Below are 26,583 nucleotides of genomic sequence, written 5' to 3'. Positions count from 1 at the left end.
AATATTAAAAATACTGATTTTTAATATTGAAAATAAAGCATTTAATATCTCTTAAAGGGCAACTCCATCTGCTTCATCCCTGGTGGGAGGAGGGGCTTCACACACAAGAACACACTGTGAGGGCACCGATCAGGATCCTCTCCCGCGATTCAGCCTGGAGCTGTGTGCTACCGGTTGGTGGGGTGGGAGGGGTCACAGGTGGGTGGCTGAAGCATGCACGTTCACGTGCATGCAGCAGGAAGAGGCCCCTTCCTCTGGGGCACTGGGCCTCCAGGCAGTACCTAGGCAGGAGCCTGGCGGAAGGTACTCCAGGCATGGAAGCAACGGGTGAAGGCACGCTGCTCGTTACCCTTGCGGACGAGGCGTAGGCGTCGGGGCCGCTCGTGCTCTTTGGAGCGCGTGTGCTGGATGTACACCTGGAAAGAGGAAGGGTGAGCCTGGGTGATACTGCGACCTGCTAGGCTGGCCATGGTACATCCCCTGTAGTCCCCAAGACCATCAGGCTAGCCTTATGGCCCCTTCCCCAACACTGCTTACCTGGCAGGCCTTCAGACTCAGTTTGATCTCCACCTGGCTTGTTTGGTTCCCCACCCACATGTAGACCTGAGGGGACAGCAGGGATAGTGGCCACATGGGTGACTTGGGAGCTTCCCTTCCGGTCCCATGATTCCCATCTATAAATGGGTTGGCTCCATCCAGCAGACAGCTGATGGGTAGGGGTGGGGGATCCTTACCTCTTGGCCATTGTCTAGCAACATGATGTCGTCATCTGCCAGGTCATCCTGGCAAAAGTCAGAGCATTTCTCAGTCACTGCAAAGTAGCCCTTCTCATTGGAGCACCTGCAGAGCAAGATGAGTCAAGGGTCACAAGCAGCAGTACCAGGACTAATGAGGCTTGGGGGTGGGGGGGCGTCAGGGTCCTCACCTAAAGAGCCTGGTGTGCTTCATATACTCTGCATCATCGTCATAAGGCTTCTGTGCCCCGATGCCCACCCAGAAGAAGTTCTCTGGCTCCTCCCCTTCATTGATCACCTGTGGGAAGGAAGGGTCAGCCAGCCAGGGCCTTGGCACGCCCTGGCTCACTGGCCGATTCACGTCCACCTCTCACCTGTTTGCTGTAGGAGGCATCAAACATGGTGTTCAGGATGTCTTCTGCCAACTTGGCTTCATCTGGGTCTGATGCTCTGCCCACCCAGGCATACACGATGCCCTGGTTGTCCTCACTCTCAAAGGGGACCTGTTATGTGTACAGGGGCTTGGGGTTAGGTCCAGTCCTCTGCCCACTGCCTTGTTCCACGGTCCTCCTGCCCACAGCCCCACCTTGAGGATGAAGCAGAACTCCGAGTTGAGGAGGCTGGAGTCGGTGTTGATCTGGATGCACCTGGGAAAGGAGAATTAGTGAGGAGTCGCTCCCCGAGGCCCATCCTGCCCCGCAACCAGGCACCCACCTGGTGCAGAGTGCGCTGCCATTGGTGCGGATCTGGTAGAGGCTGGGCTGCAGGGCTCCCTGGGCCGCTTTCCTCTTGCCCCGGTGGATGATGAACTTTCTCTTAAAGTGAGACAGGAACTTGGGATTCTCTTGCTGCTGCGTCATGCGTACCACCTGGGGGTGGGGGAGAAGTGGGCAGCTCTCTGAACTCTGCCTTTCAAGGGGGTTCGCATCCCCAGGTCTGGGTTTGACCACACACACACCACACCACGAGGCATAGCCCTAAGCTGGGGGAGGGGGAGAGGCACCTCCAGCTTGCCAGGGAAGAGGCTCTCGAACTTCTTCTGCAGACTGAAGGTGAAGGTGAGCCAGCCCATGTTGGAGGCTTCGCGGCCCTGCCAGAAGTACACGATGCACTGGAAGTCCTCCTCGGGCTGCTTCTCGTCCTCAGTGGCTGCTGCCTCCCCGTCTCTGCCCTCTGCCGTCGCCTTCCCATCCTTGTCTTCCTTCTTCTCTTCCTCGTACTCCACGGGCACCCAGTACCTGTGATTTGGATGGTGGTGAGCAGGGGCTGGAACCCCCAGCCTCAGGGCCCACCCAGGGCAGAAGTGGTGTACTGCAGTGGCACCTGCAGAGGAAGACATAGCAGTCCTGTGTGTAGAAGTGGCCAAACTCTTCCTCTGGCAGCCGAGCGAACTTCTTGCCCTCGAGCACGAAGCCCTCCATTCCGTCCAGGTCCTCGTTCCACTCCTCCATCAGCTGCTCGGCCTGTGTCCCCCGTCCAGCAGGTGGTTTGAGCATCAAATGGTGCAACACCTCCCCTCCCCACACACTTCTCTCTCTCATAAGCCTGTCCCACCTCAGCCAGGGCCATGGGTGGCTGCCGGGGGAGGAAGAGCGCGGTGAGGTCAGCCTTCATCTGCTCTTTCTTCTCCGTGTCACGCTTCACCTTTCCAGAGAGCCCTGGACCCTGCAGCACGGCTTCCGCATTGCGTGTGTAGTCCACGGTCAATACATCATCCCAGTTCTTGAACTTGGCCTTGAATACCTGCCGGGGGAGTTCCAGGCCATTAACATAGTTAAGATGAGGTCCGAGGGTCAGGCGAGGCTTGGTAAAGGTCAGCTCAGGGGCCAGGCTCTCGAGAGCTGGGGGTGGGGCTTGGAGAAGGCCTAGCAAAGGGAAGGGGGGGTACACGACATGAGTGGGTGCTTCCACAAAGACGAAGTTGGTTTGGGCCCAGTTCTAGGTAGCAGTGTGGAGACTCGGGTGGGGGCACACCTGCGCCTCGGTGCCCTCAAGGCTGCGGCTGACGGTGGCATGGCGTGGCCGGTGCAGCATCCCACACAGCTCCTGGCCCAGCTTAAGCGCTGCAGCACGCACCAGGCGCGGAGACTTGCGCCCAAGCCAGATGAACACATCAGACCAACAGTCCAGGATGTACACACAGCGTGTGTCCAGGAGGCTCTGCAGCTGCAGGACAGGAGGCGAGGTCAATACCTGGCCACCACCACAGAAAGGCGCGGACCCTGTGCCTGCCTGCTGCCACATACCAGTCTCATTCCTGGCAACAGCTCCACCTTGGGCCGTTTCTTATGTTCCACTGAGAGCTTGTAGTTGATCTGTGGCAGTTCCAGGTAGCCCAGGCCTAAGCCCACCTGGCAGGAGGAAGACAGAGCTCCGACTTGGGGTCTGGCACCACCTTGCTGTGTGGCTCAGGCCTATACCCTAGTCTTTGAACCCATTTTCCCTCCAACCAAAGAGCCTTTTAAGGGCAGCCTACAAACAAATGGGTTTTCTAGTGCTGGGAATGGAATCCAGGGTGTTAGTCATTGGAGTAAGGCAAGTACTTGTCCTACTGAGCCCTGGCCAGTAGAAGGGCCTTTATTTTTATTTTGAGGTAGGGCTTTGCTTTTGACCTGGAATTCACTATGTGGTCTCAAGGTGGCCTCAAACTCATTGTGATCCTCCAACCTCTACCTCCCAAGTGCTGGGATTAAAGGTGCGCACCACCTCACCCAGCTAGAAGGGCTTGTAAATATAGTGCATTATGTGCTTGCTTAGTCCAGGTCTTTTCTGTTTATTCTAATTTTCTTTGTTGTTTGAGGCAGAATCTCTGTCCAGCCAAGGCTGACTTAGAACTGACAATGTAGCTCAGGCTGGCCTCAATCTCCTGGTGATCCTCCAAGCGCTGGGACTAAAGGTGTGAGCCACCGTGCCTGACATACTCCTAAAGTTTTTGTTTTTGTTTTTTGAGGTAAGGTCTCATTCTAGCCCAAGCTGACCTGGAATTCACTATGTAGTCTCAGGGTGGCCTTGAACTCATGGTAGCCCTCCTACCTCTGCTTCCCAAGTGCTGGAATTAAAGGTGTGTTCCACCTTGCCAGAAAGTGGAGGCTGAGCCCTCCTCAGAGTTTACCACTGGACTTCAGGCTGCTGCTTGTCCAGAAGGTGGCAGCCTCTCCCCACCCAAATCCACAGCACTAGAGGAGGCCTCCCCTATATTCTAGCACCATGGCTCACCTTGTACAGCTTGGGCTGGGGTGGCCAAAAGTCATCAGGCACATGCTTCTTGATCTCCGAGGGCTCCCCACCTAGCACCTCCCAGAACTCGGGGGGTTCCTGGCTCTGCACCAGCAGTGTGATCTCTGCCTTCCCTTTCCGCTCATTCTTATTAATTTTCTCTGCAAAGAGCCTGAAGACAGATACAAAAACCCCCACTGAGGCCATACTTTTCTTAGGAGACACCTTCCTTTGCCCAAAACACCCCATAGGACCCACCTACCTGGCCTTGGTTGTACTGCTCAATGTGGCCTGGGCCCCTCGCCACACATAGATGTTCAGCCCTTGGTCCAGCAGGAACACAAACCTGGACGAGAGAGCAGGAGGGGCTGTTACATGCTCTTGACCCACCCCCAAAACCTTTCCCATAGAAAGGGGGGAGATTCAGGCCCTCCTCCTAGGCCCCGGGGAGGGGACAAAGATTAGTTAACAGGGTTTCCTTCCCACAGAAGGGAGGCAGCTGAGGGCTGAGTACCCTTACCTTCCATCAAGAGGCTCACCTTGGGTCCAGGGAGGACCCCTTGAGGGGCACAGGCTCCAACTTGATGTTCTTTTTCCCATACACACGGTACATCCTGGGAGCCAGAGCACAAAGGACTCAATGTGGGCACCACAGGCCACTGACCCCCAACACCTCCCCTTTCCCAACAGTCCAGGTAAGTGCCACCCACCTCTACCCCCTCACCTGGTGACATAGTGCATGTCTTCCACAGTATAGAAGCCACTGGCTGTTCCACCCTCAATGTAGGAGATGTCATTGTCAAACACCTGTGTGTGTATATAATTCTCCATCACTGAGTTGTCCCTTTGTGCCCCAAGTACCCGTCAGGATGAGAGACGGAGTACATAGGTGAAGTGAGTGCTATGAATCTATGATAATGTTAAAAATGTCTCCTTAACTGAAACATCTCACACTCTCCAAGGCTCGTGGTCCATTGCGGAAGAAATGGAGGAAAGAATGTAAGAGCCAAAGGAAGGGCACCACTCCTTACAATGCAACTATCCAGACACAAATTAGCCTCATAAAATATCTACGACCTCACGGTGCCTATACCTTCACAAGACCCTCATACTAGGAGAAAAAGACGATAAAATAAAAAATAATAAAATACAAAATAAAAGAGAGACTAATGGAGAGAGGGAGGGGATATGATGGAGAGTAGAATTGTGAAGGGGAAAGTGGAGGAGGGGAGGGAATTATTATGATTTATTGTAAGCATAAAGTTGTCAATTAAAAAAAAAATTTTAAAGGAAAAAATATGTCTGCTTAAAGACAGGTGTGGTGGCGCACGCCTTTAATCCCAAAACTTGGGAGGCAGAGGTAGGAGGATCGCTGTGAGTTCCAGGCCTCCCTGAGACTACATAGTGAATTCCAGGTCAGTCTAAGCTACAGTGAGACCCTACCTCAAAAAAAAAAAAAAAAAGAAAGAAAGAAAGAAAAAGAAAAAGTCTGCTTAAGCCAGATGTGCTGGCACATGACTTTAATCTCAACACTGGGGAGGCAGAGGTAGAAGGATCACTGTGAGTTTGAGGCCACCCTGAGACAACATAGTGAATTCCAGGTCAGCCTGGGCTAGAACAAGACCCTACCTCAAAAAAATATATGTGTGTGTGTAAACCAGCTAGCAATGTAGGAAAAGGCAGCTTGCCAAACTTTTTGTTTTTTTTTCCATTTACTCTTGGCCCTTAGTATGGAGCCTGTGGTCAACCCCTAACAGCGTCTGCCCTCCCCCTTCTCACACTCCTTAGCCTGTCTTCTAGCTCTCGTGTTAGTACAAGCTAATGACCCAGCTCCCATGCCAGGTTTCTGCCCCTTTGTCCTCAACCACTGACTCCTGCCCCAGGGGGTTGTGGCCACCTTTATTCTCCCACCTTCATTCTCCCCAGGTTTCACCTTGATGTCTGCCTGAGGTTCTCTCCCTGCGCAGCCCCAGCACACCCAGCCCCGGCTGCCCCCACCTGCGTAGCGCCCCGCGCCGCACCTGCAGGAACTCCTCGCTCTCGTCACCCATCTCCTCCCGCACCGTGCGGCACTCGGCGCCCAGGTAGTTGCGCAGGTTGACGGCATGGATGGCCGAGCAGGCTTTCTTGTCGAGAGTGGCCTCCCCACCAATCCAGTAGTAGATCTCCCAGTTCAGCGAGCCACTGTCATCTAGGAAGGTCTGGGGACCGAAGCACTGGCCATGAGGGCCTTCTAGGAAGCCAGGAAGGACACATACCCCCATCCTGCCTGGCCCCCTTGGGCCAGGCTGTGGAGGACAGCAGAGGTCAAGTCCTCACCTTGAGCACAATGTAGCAGTCAGCCTCATAGAACTTGCCATGGAAGGCTTCCTCCACCAGCACAGGAACAAAGTTCTCAATTTGCCAGATGGTCAAGCCAGGCAGCTGGCCCACGTCCTCCGTGAAGAACTCTGAATAGTCAAGGCGTGGCTTCTCCAGGCCCTGGTCCCAGCGCCGCACCTTCCCTCCAGGGGTTCGGGTGTCCTCGCTCTCCTGGAGACACAGGAGCTGTGCTTGACTGACAGTCACTGGCTTCTGCCTACTCCGAACCACAGGGCCTTAGCATTGGCCATTCTCTCTACCCAGAGCCCCTTTTCCTTCCTGAGCAGGGCTGAAGCCACCGGCCTTGCCTCAGCCCCAGCCTGGCATACCTCCTGCTTTTTGTTCTTCTCCTGGGCCACGTCTGACATGCCCTTCAGCACCTGCTTAGCCTGGTCATCCTGGGCCGAGTCCTTGCGCCTCCGGAGCCTCATCTTACGAGCCAGGGGGTCTTTGTGCCCACTCCCTACTTATGAGAGAAGCAAACAGCTGGGCCCTTTCAGGCTGGCCCTTGGACACCTGGCCAACCAGAAACTAACCCCACCCTGTGTACAGTTACAAATGGGCAAACTGAGGCTCGGGGTGCCTTGCTTCCAGCCAGACCTCACCCTACTTACCAGCTGCAGCAGCGGCCACTGTAGCAGGGGAGGCACCTGCCAGCCGCAGCTGGTTCTGCAGTGAGAAGTCGATGTTGTACCACTCTGCAGCATGGTCAGCAGGCTTGGGTGGCATGACCAGGCTGGGGTTCTCCCGTACGTCCAGGACCTGCAGGGTGAGCAGAGCTGGTGAGTAGCTGGGCTTCCACCTCCAGCCGCACCCCACCAGCTGCCTGCTGGGGCCGGGTTCTTGCTGTGCCCCCTGCCCCCGCCTGTGGTGCTTCTGTGACACTGCTGTGTACTATGGATGCTGGAGCTCAGCTCCCCACTCTGGGACCTGGCCACTGTCCTGACTCCAAGATGCAGGCACACCCTCCACCCAGTCTTTCTGGTGCCGCCAGCCCCTCACCTCGATCTCTGTCAGAAAATGGACAGCCTCTGGGAGAGTTACCAGGCGGTTCTTGTTCAAGACGAGTTTCTTCAGCTTTGGGCACCTGTAAGGACAGGGTTAGCTGAGCCTCGGGGGGTGCGGGGCATGGCTGGGGGGGTGTGGCAGGTAAGGCTAATGACCTCCAGAAGGGGATAGCAGCCACAAATTCACATGCTGTCACAGCCCTTCTGGAAGCCCAAATTGAGTGTGGGGCAGGACAGCAGGGTCCCAGCGGGTTCTGCTTGGAAAGCCTGCCCTGCCCAGTACCTGCACAGACTTTCAGGAATCAGCTCCAGGTTGTTGTTGGCAGCCATGAACTCCTCCAGGCTGCTCAGCTTTCCGATGCCGGATGGCAGCCCATCGAAGTCCAGCTTATTGGAGCTCAGGTACAGCTTCTTCAGTTTGGTCAGCTTGCAAATGGCAGACTGAAGGGATGCAGGGTGGCAGTGAGGGTGAAGCCCAGCACCCCGACCCCACCTGCCCCAGGTCCCAGACGCACTGGCAGTGAAGTGAGCTGGTTGCGGGACAGGTTCAAGGTCTCCACGTGCACCCACTGGTCGATGCATGGGGACAGCTCAGAGATCTGGTTGCTGCTGAGGTTGAGGCGGCGTAGGCTGGGGAGGGTGTACAGGCACTCGGGCACCCGCGTCAGGTCATTGCAGGACAGGTCCACATCTAGGGCATGGGATGGAGTGTGGCAGCTGAGACTCACAGTGGGCGTGAGAACAGCCAGCCCCGGCACAAAGCTCAAATCTGTGTGGCTTCAGGAAAGTGACTACCTCTCTGACCTGAAGTTTTTTTTTTTTTTTAATTTTTTTATTTGAGAGTGACACACAGAGAGAAAGAGTCAGAGAGAGAGAATGAGCGCACCAGCCACTGCAAATGAACTCCAGATGCACGCGCCCCCTTGTGCATCTGGCACACGTGGGTCCTGGGGAATTAAGCCTCGAACTGGGGTCCTTAGGCTTTGCAGGCAAGTGTTTAACAGCTAAACCATCTCTCCAGTCCTGACCTGCAATTTTTTAATTTGGAAAACTCGCTCATACCTGGTGGGTCTAGTGACTTAAGCCCAATGTAAGTTGCGTGTAATAGCACATGTCTGTAATCTCAGCTGAGATAGGATTAGTACAACTTCAAAGCCAGCTTGCCTACATTGTGATTGTTGAGTACCAAGACACACAGGGCTACCTGGCAAGACTGTCTGAAAAAAAAAAAGAGGGAGAGGGGAGGATGGCTGAGTAGTTTAAGGCACTTGCTTGCAAAGCCTGCCAGCCTGGGTCTGATTCCTCAGTACCCAAATAAAATCCAAATGCACAAAGGGGCTCAAGTGACTGTAGTTCCTTTGCAGGGGCAAGAGGCCCTGGCAGGCCCATAATCACTTTCTCTTCTTGCAAATAAAAATAATGGGCTGGAGAAAGGGTTTAATGGTTAAGGAGCTTGCCTATAAAGACAAAGACCTAGGTTTGATTTCCCCAGGACCCACATAAGCCAGATGCACAAGGTGGCACATGCTTCTGGAGTTCATTTGCAGTGGCTAGAGGCTCTGCTATGCCCATTGTCTCTAAGCGAAAAAGCAGGAAAAAGGAAAAGCAGGAAAAAAAAATGAAGTAATGTCTGTGGACTGTAATTATTTATTATTTATTATTTTTATATATTATTTATTTCCAAGGAAGTTAGCCCAAAAGAGTAAGAATTTAGGGGTCCCAAGGAAGTCCAGACCTGCAAGATTGTTCAAGCCTTCCAGGCTGGTGGGGAGGTTGCTCTGGGTGCGCTGTGTGTTCCGCAGGTGCAGGGTCTGCAGGGCCATCATGGCTGGAAGCTGCCTGCAAGGACAAGAGCTGTCAACCAGGACAGGCCCACATGAGGGGTGCAGCTGCAGGCAGGCAGGATGGACAGAAGGACAAGACCCAAGGATTGGGCATGATGCTCAGTACACAGAGGCTGGTGTGGAGGGACACAGGCCAGGGTGGACGACGGGCCAGGGTAAGAGGCGCCTACCGGAGCTGCGCATGCAGTAGCGGGTTCCCGTTGAGCACCAGTGTCTGCAAGTGCACGAGACGGCGCATCTGAGGTGGCAGGCTCTCCAGGCGGTTCTCGCTGAGGTCCAGATACAGCAGGTCGGTGAGGTTGATGAACAGCTGGTTGGGAATGGAGTCGATGCTGTGGAGCAAAAGGAGAGGGCTGAGAGTCAGTGCCCGCCTCCATCCACACACTGCCCTGCCCTGCCCACCTGGTTCCACTTTCCACATCCCCAGCACCTGTTGTGGCTAAGGTTGAGCACCAGCATGTTCTTGGCATTTTCTAGCTCCCGTGGGCACTCCGTCAGTTGGTTGTGGCTTAAGTCCTGGACAGCAGGAGCAAGACCAGGTCAGGGTATCCCCACCTCACTAGGCCTCTGCCATGCTCAGAATCTGGCAGGACATTGAACAGGGAGTGATGAGGGACTCAGGGTAGGAAACAGTGGGATCCTGAGTGAAAGGGTGTCTGGGTTAAGGAACTGACTCCATAAGTGACCTCAGCCTGGCACTGTCTACTCAGTCTCACTTTGCCCATCTGTAAAATGGAATAATGGTGAACCCAGACACTGCAGTCATGGGTGAAAACTCAGTAGTTGGGCAGTGTAGGGGACAGGTGGGCTGGTAACCACTGACCAGGACTGAGAGGTCATCCAGCTTGAAGATGTCATCAGGGACTCCAGAATTCTTCAGGTTGTTGGCTCGAGCTATAATAGCCTGGAGATAAATGGGGAGTCAGATTCTTGCCTTCCACCCTCAGAAAAAAGTACAGGCCAAGGAGGATGCCTTCTTAGAATCCTCATGGAGGCCAGGCCTGAGTGTTCTCCCACCTCTGGCCTGGCCTTTTCTCAAAAAGGGGAGGGGGGCCTGGAGAGATGGTTTAGCAGTTAAGGCACTTGCCTGTGAAGCCTACAAACTCATGTTCCACTCTCCAGGTCCCACATAAGCCAGCCACACACAGTGACAAGCATGCAAGGCCACACATGTGCACAAGCGGGCACGTGTGTCTGGAGTTCAAGTGCAATGGATGGAAGCCCTGGCATGCCAATTCTCTCTCTCTTGCATTAAAAAAAAAGGCAGTCTGTTGGGCTTGCCTCACAAAAGGGTGGGGAGGGGAGAGGGAGGAGCTGGAGAGATGGCTTAGTGGTTAAGGCACTCACCTGTGAAGCCGAAGGACCCAGGTTTAATTTCCCAGGACCCACATAAGCCAGATGCACAAGATGGTGCATGTGTCTGGAGTTTGTTTACAGTGGTTGGAAGCCCTGGTGCACCCATTCTCTCTTTCAAATAAATAAAAATAAAATATGTATTTTAAACTTTTTATTTATGAGAGAGAGAAAAAGGCAGACACACAGAGAAAGAATGGATGTGCCAGGGCCTTCAGCCCCTACAAACTCCAGACTCATGCACCATCTTGTGCATCTGGCTTACATGGGTCCTGGGGAATATAATCTGGGTCTTTTGACTTTGTAGGCAAGTGCCATAACTGCTAAGCCATCCCCCCAACCCTAAAATATATATATTTTTTAAAAGAGGGGAGGGGAGTGGAGGGGGCGGGCTGGAGAGATGGCTTGGTAGTTAAGTGTGCTTCCTACACAAGCATCAGGGCCTAAGGAGGCCTGAGAGACCAGTTACGTTCAGCTGGACATGGCCACATGGATCTGTAACCCCAATGCTGCAGGGGTGCAGAGACTGGGGGACTCACAAGAGCTCACTAAATAAAAGTCACGCTTCAGGATCAGTAAGAGACTCTGGCTCAAAACAAGAAGGGAAGGACACAAGAGCAATGAAGTGGACACTCAGCATTCTGCTCCAGTTATCACAAATGGACCTAACAGATATCTACAGGACAGTTCATCCAAATGCTGCAGAATACAGATTCTTTGTAGCAGCACATGGAACATTCTCTAAAATGGACCATTATTAGAACACAAAGCAAATCTTAACAAATATAGGAAAACTGAAATAATTCCTTGCACTCTATCTGATCACAATGGGATCAAACTACAAATCAACAGCAAGAAAAGCTATGGAGCATACACAAAATCATGGAAGCTAAACAATACACTACTAAATGATGAATGGGTCAATGAAGAAATCAAGAAGGAAATCAAAAAATTTATAGAATCAAATAATAATGAGAACACAACATCCAATTCCTTTGGGACACAATGAAGGCAGTCTTAAGAGGGAAATTTATAGCTTTAAGTGTCTATATTAAGAAATGAGAACCAGGCAAGGTGGTGCTTGCCTTTTTTTTAAATTTAATTTTATTTATTTATTTGAGAGTGACAGACACAGAGAGAAAGACAGGTAGAGGGAGAGAGAGAGAATGGGTGCACCAGGGCTTCCAGCCACTGCAAACGAACTCCAGACACGTGCGCCCCCTTGTGCATCTGGCTAACGTGGGTCCTGGGGAACCGAGCCTCGAACCGGGGTCCTTAGGCTTCACAGGCAAGCGCTTAACCGCTAAGCCATCTCTCCAGCCCGGCGCATGCCTTTTATCCCAGCATTCAGGAGGCAAAGGTAGGAGAATTGCCATGAGTTCAAGGCTACCCTGAGACTACGTAGTGAATTTTAGGTCAGTCTGCGCTAGAGTGAGACCCTACCTTAAAAAAACAAAAAATTTATAAAACCTCCCAACTAAAATAAGACCAGACCCAGATGGATTCTCTGGTGAGTTTTTTGTTTTTTGTTTTTTGTTTTTTTTAAGGTAGGGTCTTGCTCTAGCCCAGGCTGACCTGGAATTCAATATGGAATCTCAGGGTGGCCTTGAACTCATGGCAATCTTCCTACCTCTGCCTCCTGAGTGCTAGGATTAAAGGTGTGCACACACCACCATGCCTGTCCTTCAGTGGTGAATTTTACCAGACCTTCATGAAAGAACTATGCTTCTCAAACTTTTCTATAAAATAGAAAAGGAAGGAATCCTACCAAACTCCTTCTACAAAGCCAGCATCACCCTGATATCAAAACTGGAGAAAGAACAAAAAAAGAAAATTACAGACCAATTTCCCTCATGAACATGGATGAAAACGTTATCAACAAAATATTGGCAAATAGAATACAAGAATATATCAGAAAGGTCATTCACCCCGACCCAGTAGGCTTTATCCCAGAGATGCAGGGATGGTTCAACATACGCAGTGTCACATGTGCTCTCTCGTAAGTGGATCCTAGCTGCAAATGATTGGACTTCTATGTGAGTAGGAATAAAACAGTAGCAGAGGTCAGTAAGCTAGAAAGGGGATATAAAGGGAATTGAGGGGAGCACTTAATAGTATGGTATTGTACATATGTAAGTAGAACAACAGATTAATGGGAGTGAAAAGGCCTAAGTGAGGTCAGGAAAAGAGTTCTGAGTAAAGGAAAGGTGGAGGGAGGGTAATCAAAATCTAAGAGGATATCAACAAGCCATATGGAAACCTACTTTTTTGGACAATGGAACACCCAGAAGCTATAGACTGTTGCTACAAAATTTTCAGTGCCAGGGATGGGATACCTTCCAGTGAGTTGTTGGCCAGGGAGGTCAATGATAGCCCCCAAACATTACAAGCCATTGCAGAGGCCCTTGATTTCCCACCAGGAATAGATGGTAACACCCTATTGCTGAAGAATCCACATACTTGGACTGCAAGGTCACTCAGAAATCCTGCTGGAGCTGAGCTGAAAACCTCTTCCATGTAGACCAGCTGACAGAAAGCTGGAAAAAGCTACACTGTATGCAATTCAATGGGAGAGAGAAAAATCACCAGTGAAGATATTCAATAATAGACACTGAAAGCCTTAAATTTGGCCAGCCAAGCCAAATGAGTCAATGGGTGCAATGGTGGCATGTGTGTCATGGGGGAAACCAACCGCTCTCTAATTGAACTGGAGGCCCACCCCATGGGAGGGAATACATCCCTGATACTGAAAATCCATAATGAAGGAAGTCATGAGCCCTAGTGGTATAACACCTGCTGGTGTCTGACCAAATGTATATATACCATGCTCACCAAACTGCCCACTAAGCACTTCTCTTAATGTTTATACCAACATATTAATGCTACTCTCACTTTTGGTTAGAGAAGCTTCTGTTCTCAGCTGGCAGTGACCTTGGGATGACTCAGAAGGCACAATGGTGCTGAGAAGTGACAGAGGAGTGCTCAGCACTGAAATATCTCTATCACACCTTCCAAGGCTCAGGGTCAATTGCAGAAGAGGCGGCAGAATAAGAGCCAAAGGAAGGGTAGGACTCCTTACAACGTGCTCCTACAGACACAAAATGGCCTGGATATCCATGACCTCTCAGTGCCTGACACTACCCAAGACCATCATAATAGGAGGAAAAGATGATGACATCAAAATAAAAGACTGATTGAAAGTGGGAAGGGGTATGATGGAGAGTGGAGTTTCAAAAGGGAAAGTGAGGGAAGGGAGGGAATTACCATGGGTTATTTTCTATAATTATAGAAATTGTCAATAAAAATAAATAAATATAAAACAATAAACAAATGATACATACACACCTGCATACATACACACACACATGCACCCCACAGAGGTGCTGTTTTTAACATATGCCAAAAGAACATACTATGGCTGAGGGCAGCAGAGCCAACTCTCCAGCTGTAAGACCCTGGAAGTGCACGGGTGTGCAGGAAGTCTGAGCAGGGGAGAGGACGGGGCAGGGAATGGTGGTATGCCACAAGTGACAGTGGAAGTTAGGGGAGCTCCCCTGAAATTTCTCTTATGTTCTTTGCAGAGGCAGGCTTCTGCTTTTTAAGCTAATCATATTTTCAGGGGTGAAGAGGAGGGACTGGTCCAAAGCCACTAAACCAGGAAACTGTAGAGCCCTGATTTCAGTCAGGGAGCCTCAGTCCCAATGCTGTACCCTGAATATTTCAGGGCTCTGGCCCTGGACAAGATCACCTGATTTATGCAGGACTGGGCCAGGGGCCTGAGGTTCAGGCCATCCACAGGCCCAGCCACACCAGCTACATTGTTGCCTGGGGATGATTCCAGGAAAGTAACCTGCCTGTGTGGCTAAGAGTCCTCACTTTGTTTGGTATTCGTGGAGGTTTGAGGCACCTGACAAACCCCCAAGGACTAGTCGATACTGTGCTCTGCCTGAGCTGGCTGTGATCACAGTTGTCCAAAATGAGTGGTGAAGACGGACATGGTGGGACACACCTTTAATCCCAGCACTCGAGAGGCTGAGGTAGGATAGTTGTGAGTTCGAGGCCAGCCTGGGGCTACAGCGTAAGCTCCAAGTCAACCTGGGGTACAGTGAGACCCTATCTTGAAAATCCAAAACTTAAAAATATAAACAAAACGAGTGGTGAGCTCTGAAACTTTTTTCACTTGTTCCGCATGGAATTCTCCCATTCACGCGGACTCATGAAGACATGGGGAATAACTATCCTCTTACAACAAGGGGGCCCAATGCACTGGCTCAGGCTGGTTTGGCCCCATTAAGGCCCTGGAAGCATCCCACCCCACCCCACCTCATGGCTGGTCCCAGCCAGCACTCACCCGAAGCGAAGGTAGACTGGACAGCTCCCCGTGCAGCGTGGTCAGGTTGTTGTGGCTCACGGACAAGTGCTCCTGAATGGACAGAGGATCCAGGAAGAGGCTGAGGTAACAAGTCTCAGTCTGCCCACGCAACCCTGCACTGTACAGGAGTCACTCCCACAGCCCCCCTCTCCCACAGACCACAGAACCCCTAACATACTTCCAGATGCAGTCCTGCCAGCTCTGCCACAGCCAGCCCTGTTCTTTCACTGTGTTTTGCTATCTTTGCAGGCTCCACTCACCCAGCCCCGCACGGGGACCCTCCCTGTTTCCTGCTGCCTCTTACCAGCTTCTGCAGGGCAGCCAGTTCTTCAGGCAGGTAGCAGAGGCCTGTACGGTTCAACTTCAGCCATCGAAGGCTGGTCATGGCCTTGACATTTTCAGGGAAGTAGCCACCCTGGTAGAAGAGGTTATTGTGAGGTTGACCTGTGAGGCGGTGCCCCTGATCCATCACCTTATATGGGTCCTAATGGCCGTAACAGTCTTGAAGCAACAGAGCCAATTCCCCAGCTGTGAAACCTTGGACAAGTTAGTGACTCTATACCTCAACTTCTTCACTCATACAGTGGGACTAACTGAAACTCCTGCAGGACTAAAGTGTTAGCCTTGATCATCTCTCCCGCTGGACTCCACACCCCAGAGAGGCCAGGACAAGCCTTGAGAACGTGTTGTTTCAGAGGACAGCCAGTACTTAAGCTGTGGATGGTGCCACTCACATGACTTTGCCTGGTGTTCCAGGCAAATCGGGCTACCAGGGATGAGGTTTCCCCCTGACTCTTTGCAGACTGCACTGAGCCCCATTCCTGTATGGGCATAAAAACCTGGCAAGCAAGCCTCTTGGTTTCCCACCAAAACTAGATGGTAAGACCCTATTGCTGAAGATTCCACATGCTTGGGCTGCAGGTCACTGAGAAACCAAGCTGGAAGCTTCCTTCCTGTTGACTGTCAGAAAGCTGGAAAAAGCTATGCAGCATGCAGCCCAATGGGAGAGAGAAGTCATCGATGATGGTAAACAGCAGTGGACACTGTAAGCCTTAAGACTGGCCAGCCTGGCCAAATGTGCCAACTGATACAATAGTGGCATATCTCTTACAGGGGAAACCAATTACTCTCTAATTGGAATGGAGGCCCACACCATTGGAGGGAATACATGCCTGGTACTAAAAACCTAGTCAAAAGCCTATGATGGGCAGTTATGAGCCCTAGGGGAGTAACAACTGCTGTTGTCTGGCTAAAAGCATATATCATGCCCACCAAACTGCCCTGTAAGCATTTTTTTATGTTTATATCCGTATATTAATGCGACTCACTTCTTTTTTTTAAGAGAGAGAGCGGGAGAGAATTGGTGTGCCAGGGCCTCTATCCACTACTATCAAACTCCAGATGCATGTGTGACACTGTGTGCCTGAGTCCCTGTGTCTGGCTTAAGTGGGACCTGGAGAATAGAACACGAGTCCTTAGGCTTTGCAGACAAGCGCCTTAACTGCTGCTAAGCCATCTCTCCAGCCCTACCCTCACTTTTGGTTAGAGAAGCTTCTCTTTTCAGATGTCAGTGACCACTGGGTGACTTTAAAAAGTCACTATAGGGGGCTGGAGAGATGGCTTAGCGGTTAAGCGCTTGCCTGTGAAGCCTAAGGACCCCGGTTCGAGGCTCGGTTTCCCAGGTCCCACGTTAGCCAGATGCACAAGGGGGCGCACGCGTCTGGAGTTCGTTTGCAGAGGCTGGAAGCCCTGGCGCGCCCATTCTCTCTCTCTCCCTCTATCTGTCTTTCTCTCTGTGTCTGTCGCTTTCAAATAAATAAATAATTTTTTAAAAAAAAGTCACTATAGGGGGAAAAAAAATGAAATAAAGAAGAGTAGCTACATTCTTCATTGAGCTCCTCCTGGCCGTGTTCTGAAAGTGAGGCAAGACAGAACTGTTTCCTTGTGTTGCACCATTTGTCAGAATTCATGCTGTCCCAAAGGTGAGTTGTAACGACAGGTTGATATAGAGAAAAGTTGGTCTATGAATTGTTTAAAAAAAAAAAAAATGTCACTACAGAGCTGGAGAGAGTGGCTTAGGAGTTAGGGCACTTGCCTGGAAAGCCAAAGGACCCTGGTTCAATTCCCCAGGGCCCACATAAGCCAGATGCACAAGGTGGTGCATGCATCTGGTGCAGTGGCTGAAGACTCTGGTGTGCCCATCCCCCCCCAAATGGAATGTTCAGCACTAAATGAGACATCCCTATCACAACCTCCAAGGCTCAGGGTACACTGCAGAAGAGGTAGTGGGAAGAATGTAAGAGCCAAAGGAAAGGTAGAACTCTTTACAATATGCTTCTCCAGACACAAAATGGCCTTGATTTCATGGCATCCCAGTGTCTGACACTACCTATACAAGACCTTCATAATAGCTGGAAAAGACAATGACATCAAAATAAAAGAGACTAATTGGAAGGGGAGGGGATTTGTTAGAGGATGGATTTCAGAAGGGGAGAATGGGAATGGGAAAGTGAATTATAGTTTATTATCTATACTATAGACACTATCAATAAAAAGTTAAAAAAAAAAAAAGAGGGTCTGGAGAGATGACTTAGCTGTTAAGGTGTTTGCCTGAGAAGCTAAGGACCCAGATTCAATTTCCCAGTACACAAGAAGGCCAGCTGCATAAGGTGGCGCATATGTCTGAAGTTCCAGTGTCTGGAGGCCCTGGAGCACCCATTCTCTCTCTCCCTGTCTCTTTCTCTCTGTCAAATAAATAAACTAATTATTTTTTTTTTTTTAAAAAAAGGCCATATGTGGTGGCACACACCTTTAATCCCAGCACTTGGGAGGCAGGGGTAGGAGGATCATCACGAGTTTGAGGCCACCCTGAGACTACATAGTGAATTCCAGGTCAGCCTGGGCGAGAGTGAGACCCTACCTTCGAAAAAAAAAAAAAAGAAAAAAGAAGAGGAAGAAAAAGAAAAAGAAAACCTGGCAAGGTTCAAACCCCACTACATTAAGAGCCCAGCCCTCCACCTCATTTATTCATTCCCCATATTTACGTTTTTAATTTCTGTGTGTGTGTGTGTCTGCCTGCCTGGACTGCTTGGGAACTGAGGGCCAGCAGGGCAGGATTTGCAAACAAGCGAGTTTAATCGCAGAGCCACCTTCCCGACCACCCATTTCCCTTACTCAGTGCCCACCGCAGCACCGCTGGCCATTGTGTCACCACAAGTCTCAGGCAACACACACCATAAGCGCCCTAGACTGCTGTCCCCTCCCCCTCCAGCCACATTCCCGAGGGTGACTCAGACTTTCCCAGCCCAGTGAAGACACATGGAGATCCCAGGTGAGGATGGTGGTGGTGGTGGTGGGGGGGAACATAGCCACCTGTGTATAGGGTCATAGGGTGTATGCACATGCAAGTGATCACTGGTGGAACGCACCTCCTTATCAGCCCCAAGCTGGCAACTAAAGGGACCTCAGCCAGTGGAGGGCCAAGGCCGCTGGGCAGCCCCTGCAGGCCAGCTCAGCCTCCCCTGGGATCTCTCTCTCACTCCTCCTCCCTCCCTCCCTCCCTCCCTCTCCCCCCCCCCCCCTCTCTCTCTCTCTCTCTCTCTCTCTCTCTCTCTCTCTCTCTCTGGGCTGGCCCATGGGGGGTTGGGCTCTGGTTTCCCGTTCCGGCCCATCAGTCAATCAAGACAGCTGCGCAGACGACGCCCCAGAACCTCGCACACCTGCCAGACACGGCTCGCTCCATTCCACGCCCCCCCCCAAACGGGCTCCTCGGAAGCTCCCGGGGCGGACGAGACAGCCCTGGTCCCGAGAGGGGAAGTGACTTGCCCAAGACTACACACCGGACGGGGCGGGGGCGGGGGCGGCGGTCCGGGCCGCCTTTGGGCAGCCGGCGACCGGGCCGCGCCTGGACGTGTGAGCGCCGCGGCGCGAGCTCGGGGCACGGCGGCCCCGTCCCCCGTCCCGCGCGGGCGGAGAACCGAGGCGCGAGCCACCCCCCTCCCCCGCTGCGTGACGCCGACCCCCGAGTCTCAAGTCTTCCCGTCGAGGGCACGGGGCGGAGGCCGGGGTCAGCTCCGGGCAGACAGGCCCCGCGGAGAGAGCCGCGCCCCGCCCCGCCCCGCTCCGGAGAGGGGGAGGATGGGGGAATCCCCTCGGTGGCGGCACCGGAAGAGAAGAGCCGCTTAGCCTGGGCGCAGGACACCCCCCCACCCCCGACTCACCTTGAAGTCGTTGCCGCTGAGGTCCACGCCGCGCACGAACGGCAGCACCCCGGTGGCCTCCATGGCGGCGCCGCTCTCGCTGCCGGGCGGCCGGGCGCGGAGGCAGACCCGGAGCCGCGGGCTGGACCGTCGCCGGCCCCGCCCCTTTAACCCGCGTGCGCGCCGCCGTCGCCGCGGGGAAGCGCTGGATGGTGGGGGGGGGGGGCGCGGGGGCGAGGCTGGGCGCTTCGTGGGGCCCGCGGGTTCGGGAACCGGACAGGACCTTTGCAGGCTGCAGGTTTCCACCACCTCCAAGCTGGAGTTGTAACGCTGAGGGCGGAGGGTGTTTCAGGCACTGGTCCCCCTGGGCCACAGCTGCATGCTGAAATCGGGTTTGTTTTTGTTTTTTCAGACTCTTATTTTTTTGTTTGTTTGTTTGTTTTGTTTTTCGGGGTAAGGTCTCACTCTAGCTCAGGCTAACCTGGAATTCACTATGTAATCTCAGGGTGCCCTCGAACTTTCCTACCTCTGCCTCGCTAGTGCTGGGATTAAAGGCGTGCACCACCCATGCCCGGCTTATTTTATTTTATTTTTGAGACACAGAGAGAAGAGAATGGACGCGCCAGGGCCTCCAGCCACTGCAAACGAACCCCAGACGCATGCGCCACCTTGTGTATCTGGGACCTGGAGAATCAAACCTTGGTTCCCAGCCTTCGCAGGCAACCTCTAAGCCACCTCTCCGGTCCTGAAATTGGTTTTGACCCAATCCCAAAGTCACAAGCATCCTCAGCATGGCAGAACGGTGGTAGTGAGACATCTGGGTACTTGGGGTCTAGCTTGCAGAAATTCTGGGCTCATCTTTCCTCATCCGTAAGATACTGTACAAGTGATTGTCAGAAGCAAGTGAGCGAACAGATTTAGCTTGCAGCACGCAGCAGGCACTCAGTGGATGGCAGCTCAGGAGTGAGGATGTAGTTCAGAGGTAAAGAAAGGGGTGTAAGGCTTTGAGTTGTATCTCAACACCACACACAAAGATGAATTTATTCTTCTCTCTAAGCGTCAGTCCTCTGCTCAGTTGGCTTTTTTCATGCTGCAGAAGACCAGAGCTCGTCTTGGGCCAAGATTTCTCACCTTGGTGGGCACAAAGCAGGTTCTCGATAAATGGGTGACAGCAGTTCTAGGAATAACCATCCTTCCAAGGGGTAGGGGTGGGGGAAGTATCGCATCCGTCAAAGGAGAGAAAACAGGAAGTTGCATGAATCAGGTGGCCATAGTTGGCTTTTTCACCACAGTGCACCCAGCAGGATAAAGGTACTAAGGAGGGCAGCAAGTACTCCCACTCAGTTGAGTCCAAGAGACAGAATGTGGCCCTTTGGGGCCTGTCTGCCTGGCCGGTGGAGGGAATGTGGACCCCAAACCGCTTTTTCCACACCGAGGTTCCCATTACAAGCGTAAGGATAAGGCCAGACATATATGTAGTGGCACACAAATGTAATCCCAGCCCTTGAAAGGCTGAGGTAGAGATGGCTTCAAGTGCGCGGCCAGCCTTCTGCTACAGTGTGAAAACCTCTCTCAAAAATTTATTAATTACTTACTAATTACTAATTTACTTATGAAAAAAATAATTAACTAGGGGCTGGAGAGATGGTTTAGCGATTAAGGTGCTTGCCTGAAGAGCCAAAGGCTACAGGTTCGAATCCTTAGTGCCCACAGAAGCCAGCTGCACAAGGTGATGCATGCGTCTGGAGTTCATTTTGCAGTGGCTGGAGGCCCTGGTGCGCCCATTCTATCTGTGTGTGTGTCTGTCTCTCTTAAATAAATAAATAAATAAATAAATAAATAAATAAATAAATAAATAAATAAATAAATAAATAAATAAAATTAACTAAACTAGAAGCGCGTATGAGCCACACAGAGCCTGAAGAGTTACTCCTTATCACGAGCTAGGAATAAGACAGTACGTCTTTAAATCCAGAGCGTGTCCCTAAGTTCCGCCCCTGAGGGAGTGTGCGCCTGCGGCGAAGGGGCGTGTCCGAGTCGTCATTGGCTGATCGTGCGCGTGCGCAGCATCTGAGCGTTCTGATTGGAGCAAAGGCCTACTTGTTTGCGTGCCTCCACGGTCACCCACCGCCCGGCCCCGACGTTCTGTTCCCAGGTCTCCCACGTTCCATTCCCAGGCGGGTCCACCGCGTCCTCGGGTCGGTGCGCTGACGCCGAGACGTAGGTACGGCTGGAGCGCGCCCGGCGGCCCCAGGGTCCACTAAACCCGGGAGTGGCAAGCGTCCTTTGCAGGTGGGGGCGTGGCCCGCGTTCAGCCGCGGAAGGAGGGAGGACTTTGGGCCTGAAGGTCCGAGTTCGAATCCCAGCCCTCCTCCTCTCTGTCTTGGATATTGCACTTGGTGTCCAGGGCCTCAGTGTCCTCCCCAGTGAATTGGGGCCGTACAGGGCTGTCTGTTGGCCAGAGGGGAAGGACAAGCAACACCCAGGGTTTGGCTGGGCAGAGTCGTTATTTTTAACCACCCGTGGCCTCTCGGCGGTCCCGAGTTGGAACTCAGCACGACCCCTCCGGAGAGAGTGCTGAATCCCACTTTATACAGGTGCTGGAATTTAAGGGAGGTGGCAGTTTTGACCACGATGGCAGGCAGGAATGAAGAAGCAAAAACTTTCTCTAGGGCTGTGATGGGTCACCTGCCTGGCCTGTGACCTCACTAGACCCCAGAGCAGGGTCTTATTTTTAGTCTGGGACAAGTGGTCAGGTGTCTGGGCTGAGTTACATAGTGCTTCAGGCTTCAGCTACTCCAGGCATATTGTTACTGGGCAGCTGGGCCCCAAGACACCCATAGCTCAGCAGGGAGGGCTAAAGACACCGACATTCTTTTCTTTTGGTGTTACTGGTTTTTTGGGGGTAAGGTCTCTCTCTAGCCCAGGCCGACTTGGAATTCACATGTAGTCTCAGGGTGGCCTTGAACTCAGCAATCCTCCTACCTCTGCCTCCCCAGTGCTGGTATTAAAGGTGTGTGCCACCATGCCTGGCTGATATTGACATTCTGGACAGCCTATAACCTCCTGGCATGGTGGACTAGACCCTAGGAGATTTCTGCTTCCACTTCCCAGGTGCCTGACCTCATGCAGACACACACTTAGGGACTGTTTTATTTCCCAGCCTTCTTCACTGCTTCCTGTGCCTGGCTTCAGGCCCCATCTCAACTTCTCTAGCCCTTGGCCTCCCACTGCCAACACTGTCCCAAACCCAAGGGGCCTAACACACCCTCTTCAGAGGCACTGGGCAGCTCTCTGTTTGGGGTCAGCATGTTTAGACATGCTTGTCCACCATCTGACCAAGAAGCCTTCAGCTTTGATTTGCACATACCCTCACTCAGCCCATCCTCTGATGTGGTTGCCTTCCCTGCTTTTGGTAGTTTCCTTGTCAAGATCTGGGGGACAAGTATTAAATAGGCCCCTGAACTTCACTGAGGTCCTGTCAAAGGCCCAGCAGGTTGCAGGTTTTCTGTGACCTTTGAGTTTGTCCTGATGGGTGGTCAATAAGAGCTGCTGTGTCTGGTAGATCCTGGTTTAGAACATGAAGACACTGAGTCCTGAAGCTGTGTTTGAGACTTGTGTGGTTTGGCTTGTGTCTTTGTAGAATAAGGGTGGTGATGCTAAGTCCCATCTCTCCAGGTATTTGTTGATGGCAGAGAGCTTGGTTAATAGGGTCAGAAGCAAAAGGCTTCAGGGCATTTTCATGTGAGACCCCCTTTCCAGGGGTGAGTGAAAGTTTCAGGGTAGGACCTAGAAGCTTCCTCATCTCCTTCCCCAAAACCCTTTAAGCAAGCCCTTTCTCATTCTCTTCAGAAAGCCACCCTTGTGTGCTCTACCTGCTGTTATGGAGCACCTGACTATGTTGGGCCCTGCTAACCAGGTTGACCCCTCCCTCAACAACATATTCATGCCTCTCTTGCAGGTAGACCATGGCAGAGTTCTTCCACAAGCGGGGGAAGCACCGTGCCAATGAGGGCCTGAGCAGCGTGGTAGACTTTCTCCTGGCCAATGCTCGCCTGGTGCTGGGTGTGTGCGGGGCCGCCGTGTTGAGCATTGCCACCTTGGCTGTAAAGCGGGTAAGATCAGGTGGGCAGGACCTTCCTGAGGCTTCCAGGAGAGGAGGCCAGGTCCGGGGCCACCCAGTAGGGTGGTGGGACTTCCTAAGGCTGGACTGAAGCCCAGGGTCCCTGTTTCTCTAGCACAGCTCCCTGGCTGGCTTTGCCCTAAGCTTTTCCAAAGCCATCCTCCCACCACCCCCTGCCAACGCCCCAGATTTTGGATGCTCTGTTCTGTGTCACTCTGCCTGCAGCTCATTGACAGGGCCACCAGCCCTCCCGATGAGGATGACGCCAAGGGCGAGAGTTGGAAGGAACTGAATTTGCTGAAGGCCACATCACATCAACAGCGCCAGCCCCCCCGTGCTGCCCTCAGCCAGCCCATAACACCCCTGACCTCTGCTCCAGGTAATGGGCACCCTTTGCCTCTTTATGTGGGTGAGTTCCCTTTTCATAGTAACATATATCACATTTGGAGACATACCTTCACAAGTGTCTGCTCTTTGGGCTGTGGGCTTCTCCTCAGATGGTTAGTGGATATATAATTTTGTGTGTGCTAAGGGTCAAACCTAGGGCTCATGGATACTCTGCACATACTTCACTGCTGTGCTGAGCTGTATCCTGGCTATGGGATTCTGAGATTATGGCTTTTGTCGTCTTGCTTACTGTCAGAACAAGGTAGTGGTTTGAATGCTATGAAAAGCCTGAGCTGAGGAAACAGGCCTGGAGAGGGGCGGGTCTACCTTTCCCAGTCTGTATGAAGCCGTTTTAGCTGTAAGAGTCAAGCTGTTGGGACTCTGGGCTAGTGAAACTGTCATTCCCACCAATCCCTCACTGTCCTAAGGACTGAACTCAGGACTTTCTCAGTGGCCATTACAAATGAGGATGTGATCACCACCCAGCTAGTAGAGCTTTCTTAACTTGGAGTCTTCTGACATGGTGCCCTGACCCCTTCACTCTGCAGTGGGGCCCGTACGCACTCATCCTCAGATGTCACCTCAGCTTAGCGCCCCAGCACCACTATGCCTGACGTTCCAGGAGAAGCTGCTGGCTTTCGAGCGGAACCACGTGGCTATCCCAGAAGCCCATGTGGCTTTGGCCAAACAGCTGGCTGGCGATATTGCACTGGAGCTGCAGGCCTATTTGCAGAGCAAGTTCCCAGAACTGCCCTTTGGTGCACTCGTGCCAGGTGGACCTCTCTATGACGGGCTACAGGCAGGGGCTGTGGAGCGTGTGCGTCTGCTGGCACCACTGGTTCTGGAGCCGGGCCTGTGGAGCCTGGTGCCCGGCATGGACACTGTGGCCAGGGACCCTCGCTGCTGGGCCGTGCGCAGGACCCACCTTGAGTTCCATCCCCGTGGTAGCAGCCCTTGGGACCGCTTCCTGGTGGGGGGCTACCTCTCCCCTCGCATCCTGCTGGAGCTGCTCCGAAAGGCCCTGACTGCCTCTGTCAACTGGCCTGCCATTGGCACCCTGCTTGGGTGTCTGATCCGGCCCAGTGTGGCCTCAGAGGAGCTGTTGCTGGAGGTGCAGCATGAGCACCTCGAGTTCACTGTGGCCATGCTCATGGTGATCCCCGGGTCCAGTGCAGATGACCGCCTCCTGCTGGCTTGGCCCCTGGAGGGGCTGGCTGGGAATCTGTGGCTACAGGACCTGTATCCAGTAGAGGCCACTAGGTTGCGGACCCTGGATGACCAGGATGCCGGCACTCGCCGGAGGCTGCTGCTGTTGCTGTGTGGTGTGTGTCATGGCCACCCAGCCCTGAGACAGCTGGACCGGGGACACCTGACCCAAGTGGTTCTACGTCTGAGTGAGGAGGAAGTGGCCTGGACTGAGGAGGCCTTGGGGGACCGCTTTCTACAGGCCCTGGAGTTGCTTGTGTGTAACTTGGAGCAGGCCAACTTACCCTGTCACTTCAACCCCAGCGTGAACCTCTTGGGCACCTTGCGAGAGGAGACGATCGATGACATTGGCTACGCGTTGTATAGTGGTTTGCAGGCACCTGAGAGTCTTCTGTGAGGCCAGGGACTGGGGTTGGCTTGTTTTCTGATGCTGGAAAGCTGCTGCAGCCACTGACCTCCCAGGGACCTGCAGAATGGGTTTTGCTTGCTTTTAGCCAGAGCAAAGAAGGAGAAAATACTTGAGCCCATGGATGGGCATGTGTCTACGTCATGCCTGCCCAGATCTCAGAGTCTAGAGAATCTGGGTAGCTGTCACCTGAGTGTGGCTGGCCTACCCTGGCTGCCAGCTTGCAGTGCCAGCCACTCTGATGTCCCCTCAACCTTCTGGGGTTGACTCAGGACCTCAGACTCAGCCCATTGTCACCAGCAACAAATCTGCCAAGAGCATAATGTGGCTTCTGCCTTCTTAGGTGACTGCCTGGCAAGGGCCAGTTCCATCATTCTTCTGAGAGAGAATTTTCTTGGGCACCCAGAGCTGGTCATTGAATGTCCTGTGTTAGCTATGTCCCCGAGTCACGTGGTGTCCTGGCTTAGCTGTTGAAGAGTTTTCCCTGAGGTCCATGCATTTGTTTTACTGGTCAAGTCGGGCTGTACAGCCGTTTGGTCTCACCTGCTCCCCATCTTATACCTCAGGGAAGACCCTGTTCCTCCCACTGGGTGAATTTTCTGTACAGGCTGCAAAGTCCTCTCGAGCCCCTTCCTTGCTGGGGGAGCAGAGCTGTGTGCTGCTGTCCCACAGTGGCCATTCTTGGATCTCACTGGAGGCAGAGGACATGCCCTTCCCAGAGACCCATGTGCAGCCCTGGCCTCTGCAGTGTGCCAAAATGAACTGCTTCTGGCGGACGTCTTTGTTCTGACCTTACAGCCTGAGGTAGCAGGGCTGGAGGAAGGAGACCGCTTCTCTTCCCAGGGGCCCCTCTAGTCTTTGGATCTACTCCCAAGCTGATAAAAAGCTATGCCTTGAGGAATGTGAACAGGAATAAAAGAAAATTCTTACCCGTGTGTGATTCTTGCTGGGAAAGGCAATCTTGGCACTTTCATAGTTGGCTATTTGGAGCTTTATGAGTGAGTCCTGTGGTTTGGCCTAGTAGCTTGAGGTCAACTTGGAGGTGGTAGGGTTTCAGTACTTACTGTTTTTAGGGATATAGAGATGGCTCAGTGGGTAAAAGTTCTTGCCACTCAAGCTGAAATACCTAAGTTCAACCCCCAGGCCCCATATAAAAAGCAGGAAGCCATGGTAGGTTTCTATAATCCTAGCATGCTGCAGCCTATGGAGCGATGGCAGGCATTAAAGGTATGTACTACCATGCCCGGAAAAAAAAAAAAAAATTTTGAGAAAGAGGCAATCAGAGAGAAAGAAAAAATGGGTGTCCCACGACCTCCAGCTACTGCAAATGACCTACAGACACATGCACCACCTTGTGTATCTGGTTTTGTGTGGG

At 52.6% G+C, this 26,583-nt stretch overlaps 2 protein-coding genes across 5 annotated transcripts; one reads left to right on the top strand and one right to left on the bottom strand.

Annotated features, from left to right (window-relative positions):
- Positions 1 to 19: 19 nt before the first annotated feature.
- Flii (FLII actin remodeling protein) lies at positions 20 to 19,205 on the bottom strand. 2 transcript variants are annotated; one of them, XM_004669037.2, is made up of 30 exons: positions 19,108 to 19,205; positions 15,192 to 15,302; positions 14,867 to 14,938; positions 9,986 to 10,066; positions 9,593 to 9,678; positions 9,333 to 9,494; positions 9,054 to 9,157; positions 7,834 to 8,009; positions 7,602 to 7,759; positions 7,314 to 7,398; positions 6,926 to 7,073; positions 6,641 to 6,777; positions 6,270 to 6,482; positions 5,972 to 6,151; positions 4,675 to 4,757; positions 4,490 to 4,564; positions 4,213 to 4,296; positions 3,951 to 4,122; positions 2,981 to 3,085; positions 2,709 to 2,900; positions 2,289 to 2,477; positions 2,058 to 2,197; positions 1,738 to 1,972; positions 1,449 to 1,603; positions 1,321 to 1,381; positions 1,109 to 1,237; positions 926 to 1,032; positions 735 to 840; positions 538 to 603; positions 20 to 416 (listed from the first exon to the last, which is right to left on the bottom strand). In XM_004669037.2, exons 1-30 carry the CDS (start codon positions 19,168 to 19,170, stop codon positions 282 to 284), a joined length of 3,810 nt encoding a protein of 1,269 aa, XP_004669094.1. In that variant the 5' UTR covers positions 19,171 to 19,205; the 3' UTR covers positions 20 to 281. The 2 variants fall into 2 exon arrangements, with proteins under 2 accessions (XP_004669094.1, XP_012806789.1); XM_012951335.2 differs by having other exon boundaries at positions 6,641 to 6,774.
- On the top strand, positions 18,099 to 26,476 carry Mief2 (mitochondrial elongation factor 2). 3 transcript variants are annotated; one of them, XM_045130971.1, is made up of 4 exons: positions 18,099 to 18,218; positions 23,048 to 23,201; positions 23,435 to 23,588; positions 24,145 to 26,476. In XM_045130971.1, exons 2-4 carry the CDS (start codon positions 23,055 to 23,057, stop codon positions 25,197 to 25,199), a joined length of 1,356 nt encoding a protein of 451 aa, XP_044986906.1. In that variant the 5' UTR covers positions 18,099 to 18,218; positions 23,048 to 23,054; the 3' UTR covers positions 25,200 to 26,476. The 3 variants fall into 3 exon arrangements, with proteins under 3 accessions (XP_044986906.1, XP_004669093.1, XP_044986905.1); XM_004669036.2 differs by lacking the exon at positions 18,099 to 18,218 and adding an exon at positions 21,195 to 21,310; XM_045130970.1 differs by lacking the exon at positions 18,099 to 18,218 and adding an exon at positions 21,261 to 21,378.
- The last annotated feature ends 107 nt before the right edge of the window (positions 26,477 to 26,583 follow it).

The sequence above is a fragment of the Jaculus jaculus genome, chromosome 12 (assembly GCF_020740685.1).
Source record: "Jaculus jaculus isolate mJacJac1 chromosome 12, mJacJac1.mat.Y.cur, whole genome shotgun sequence".
In the NCBI taxonomy this organism is placed as follows: Eukaryota; Metazoa; Chordata; class Mammalia; order Rodentia; family Dipodidae; genus Jaculus; species Jaculus jaculus.
The sequence above is the reverse complement of the archived record's forward strand: the minus strand, read 5'-3'. Positions and strand labels throughout refer to the sequence as shown.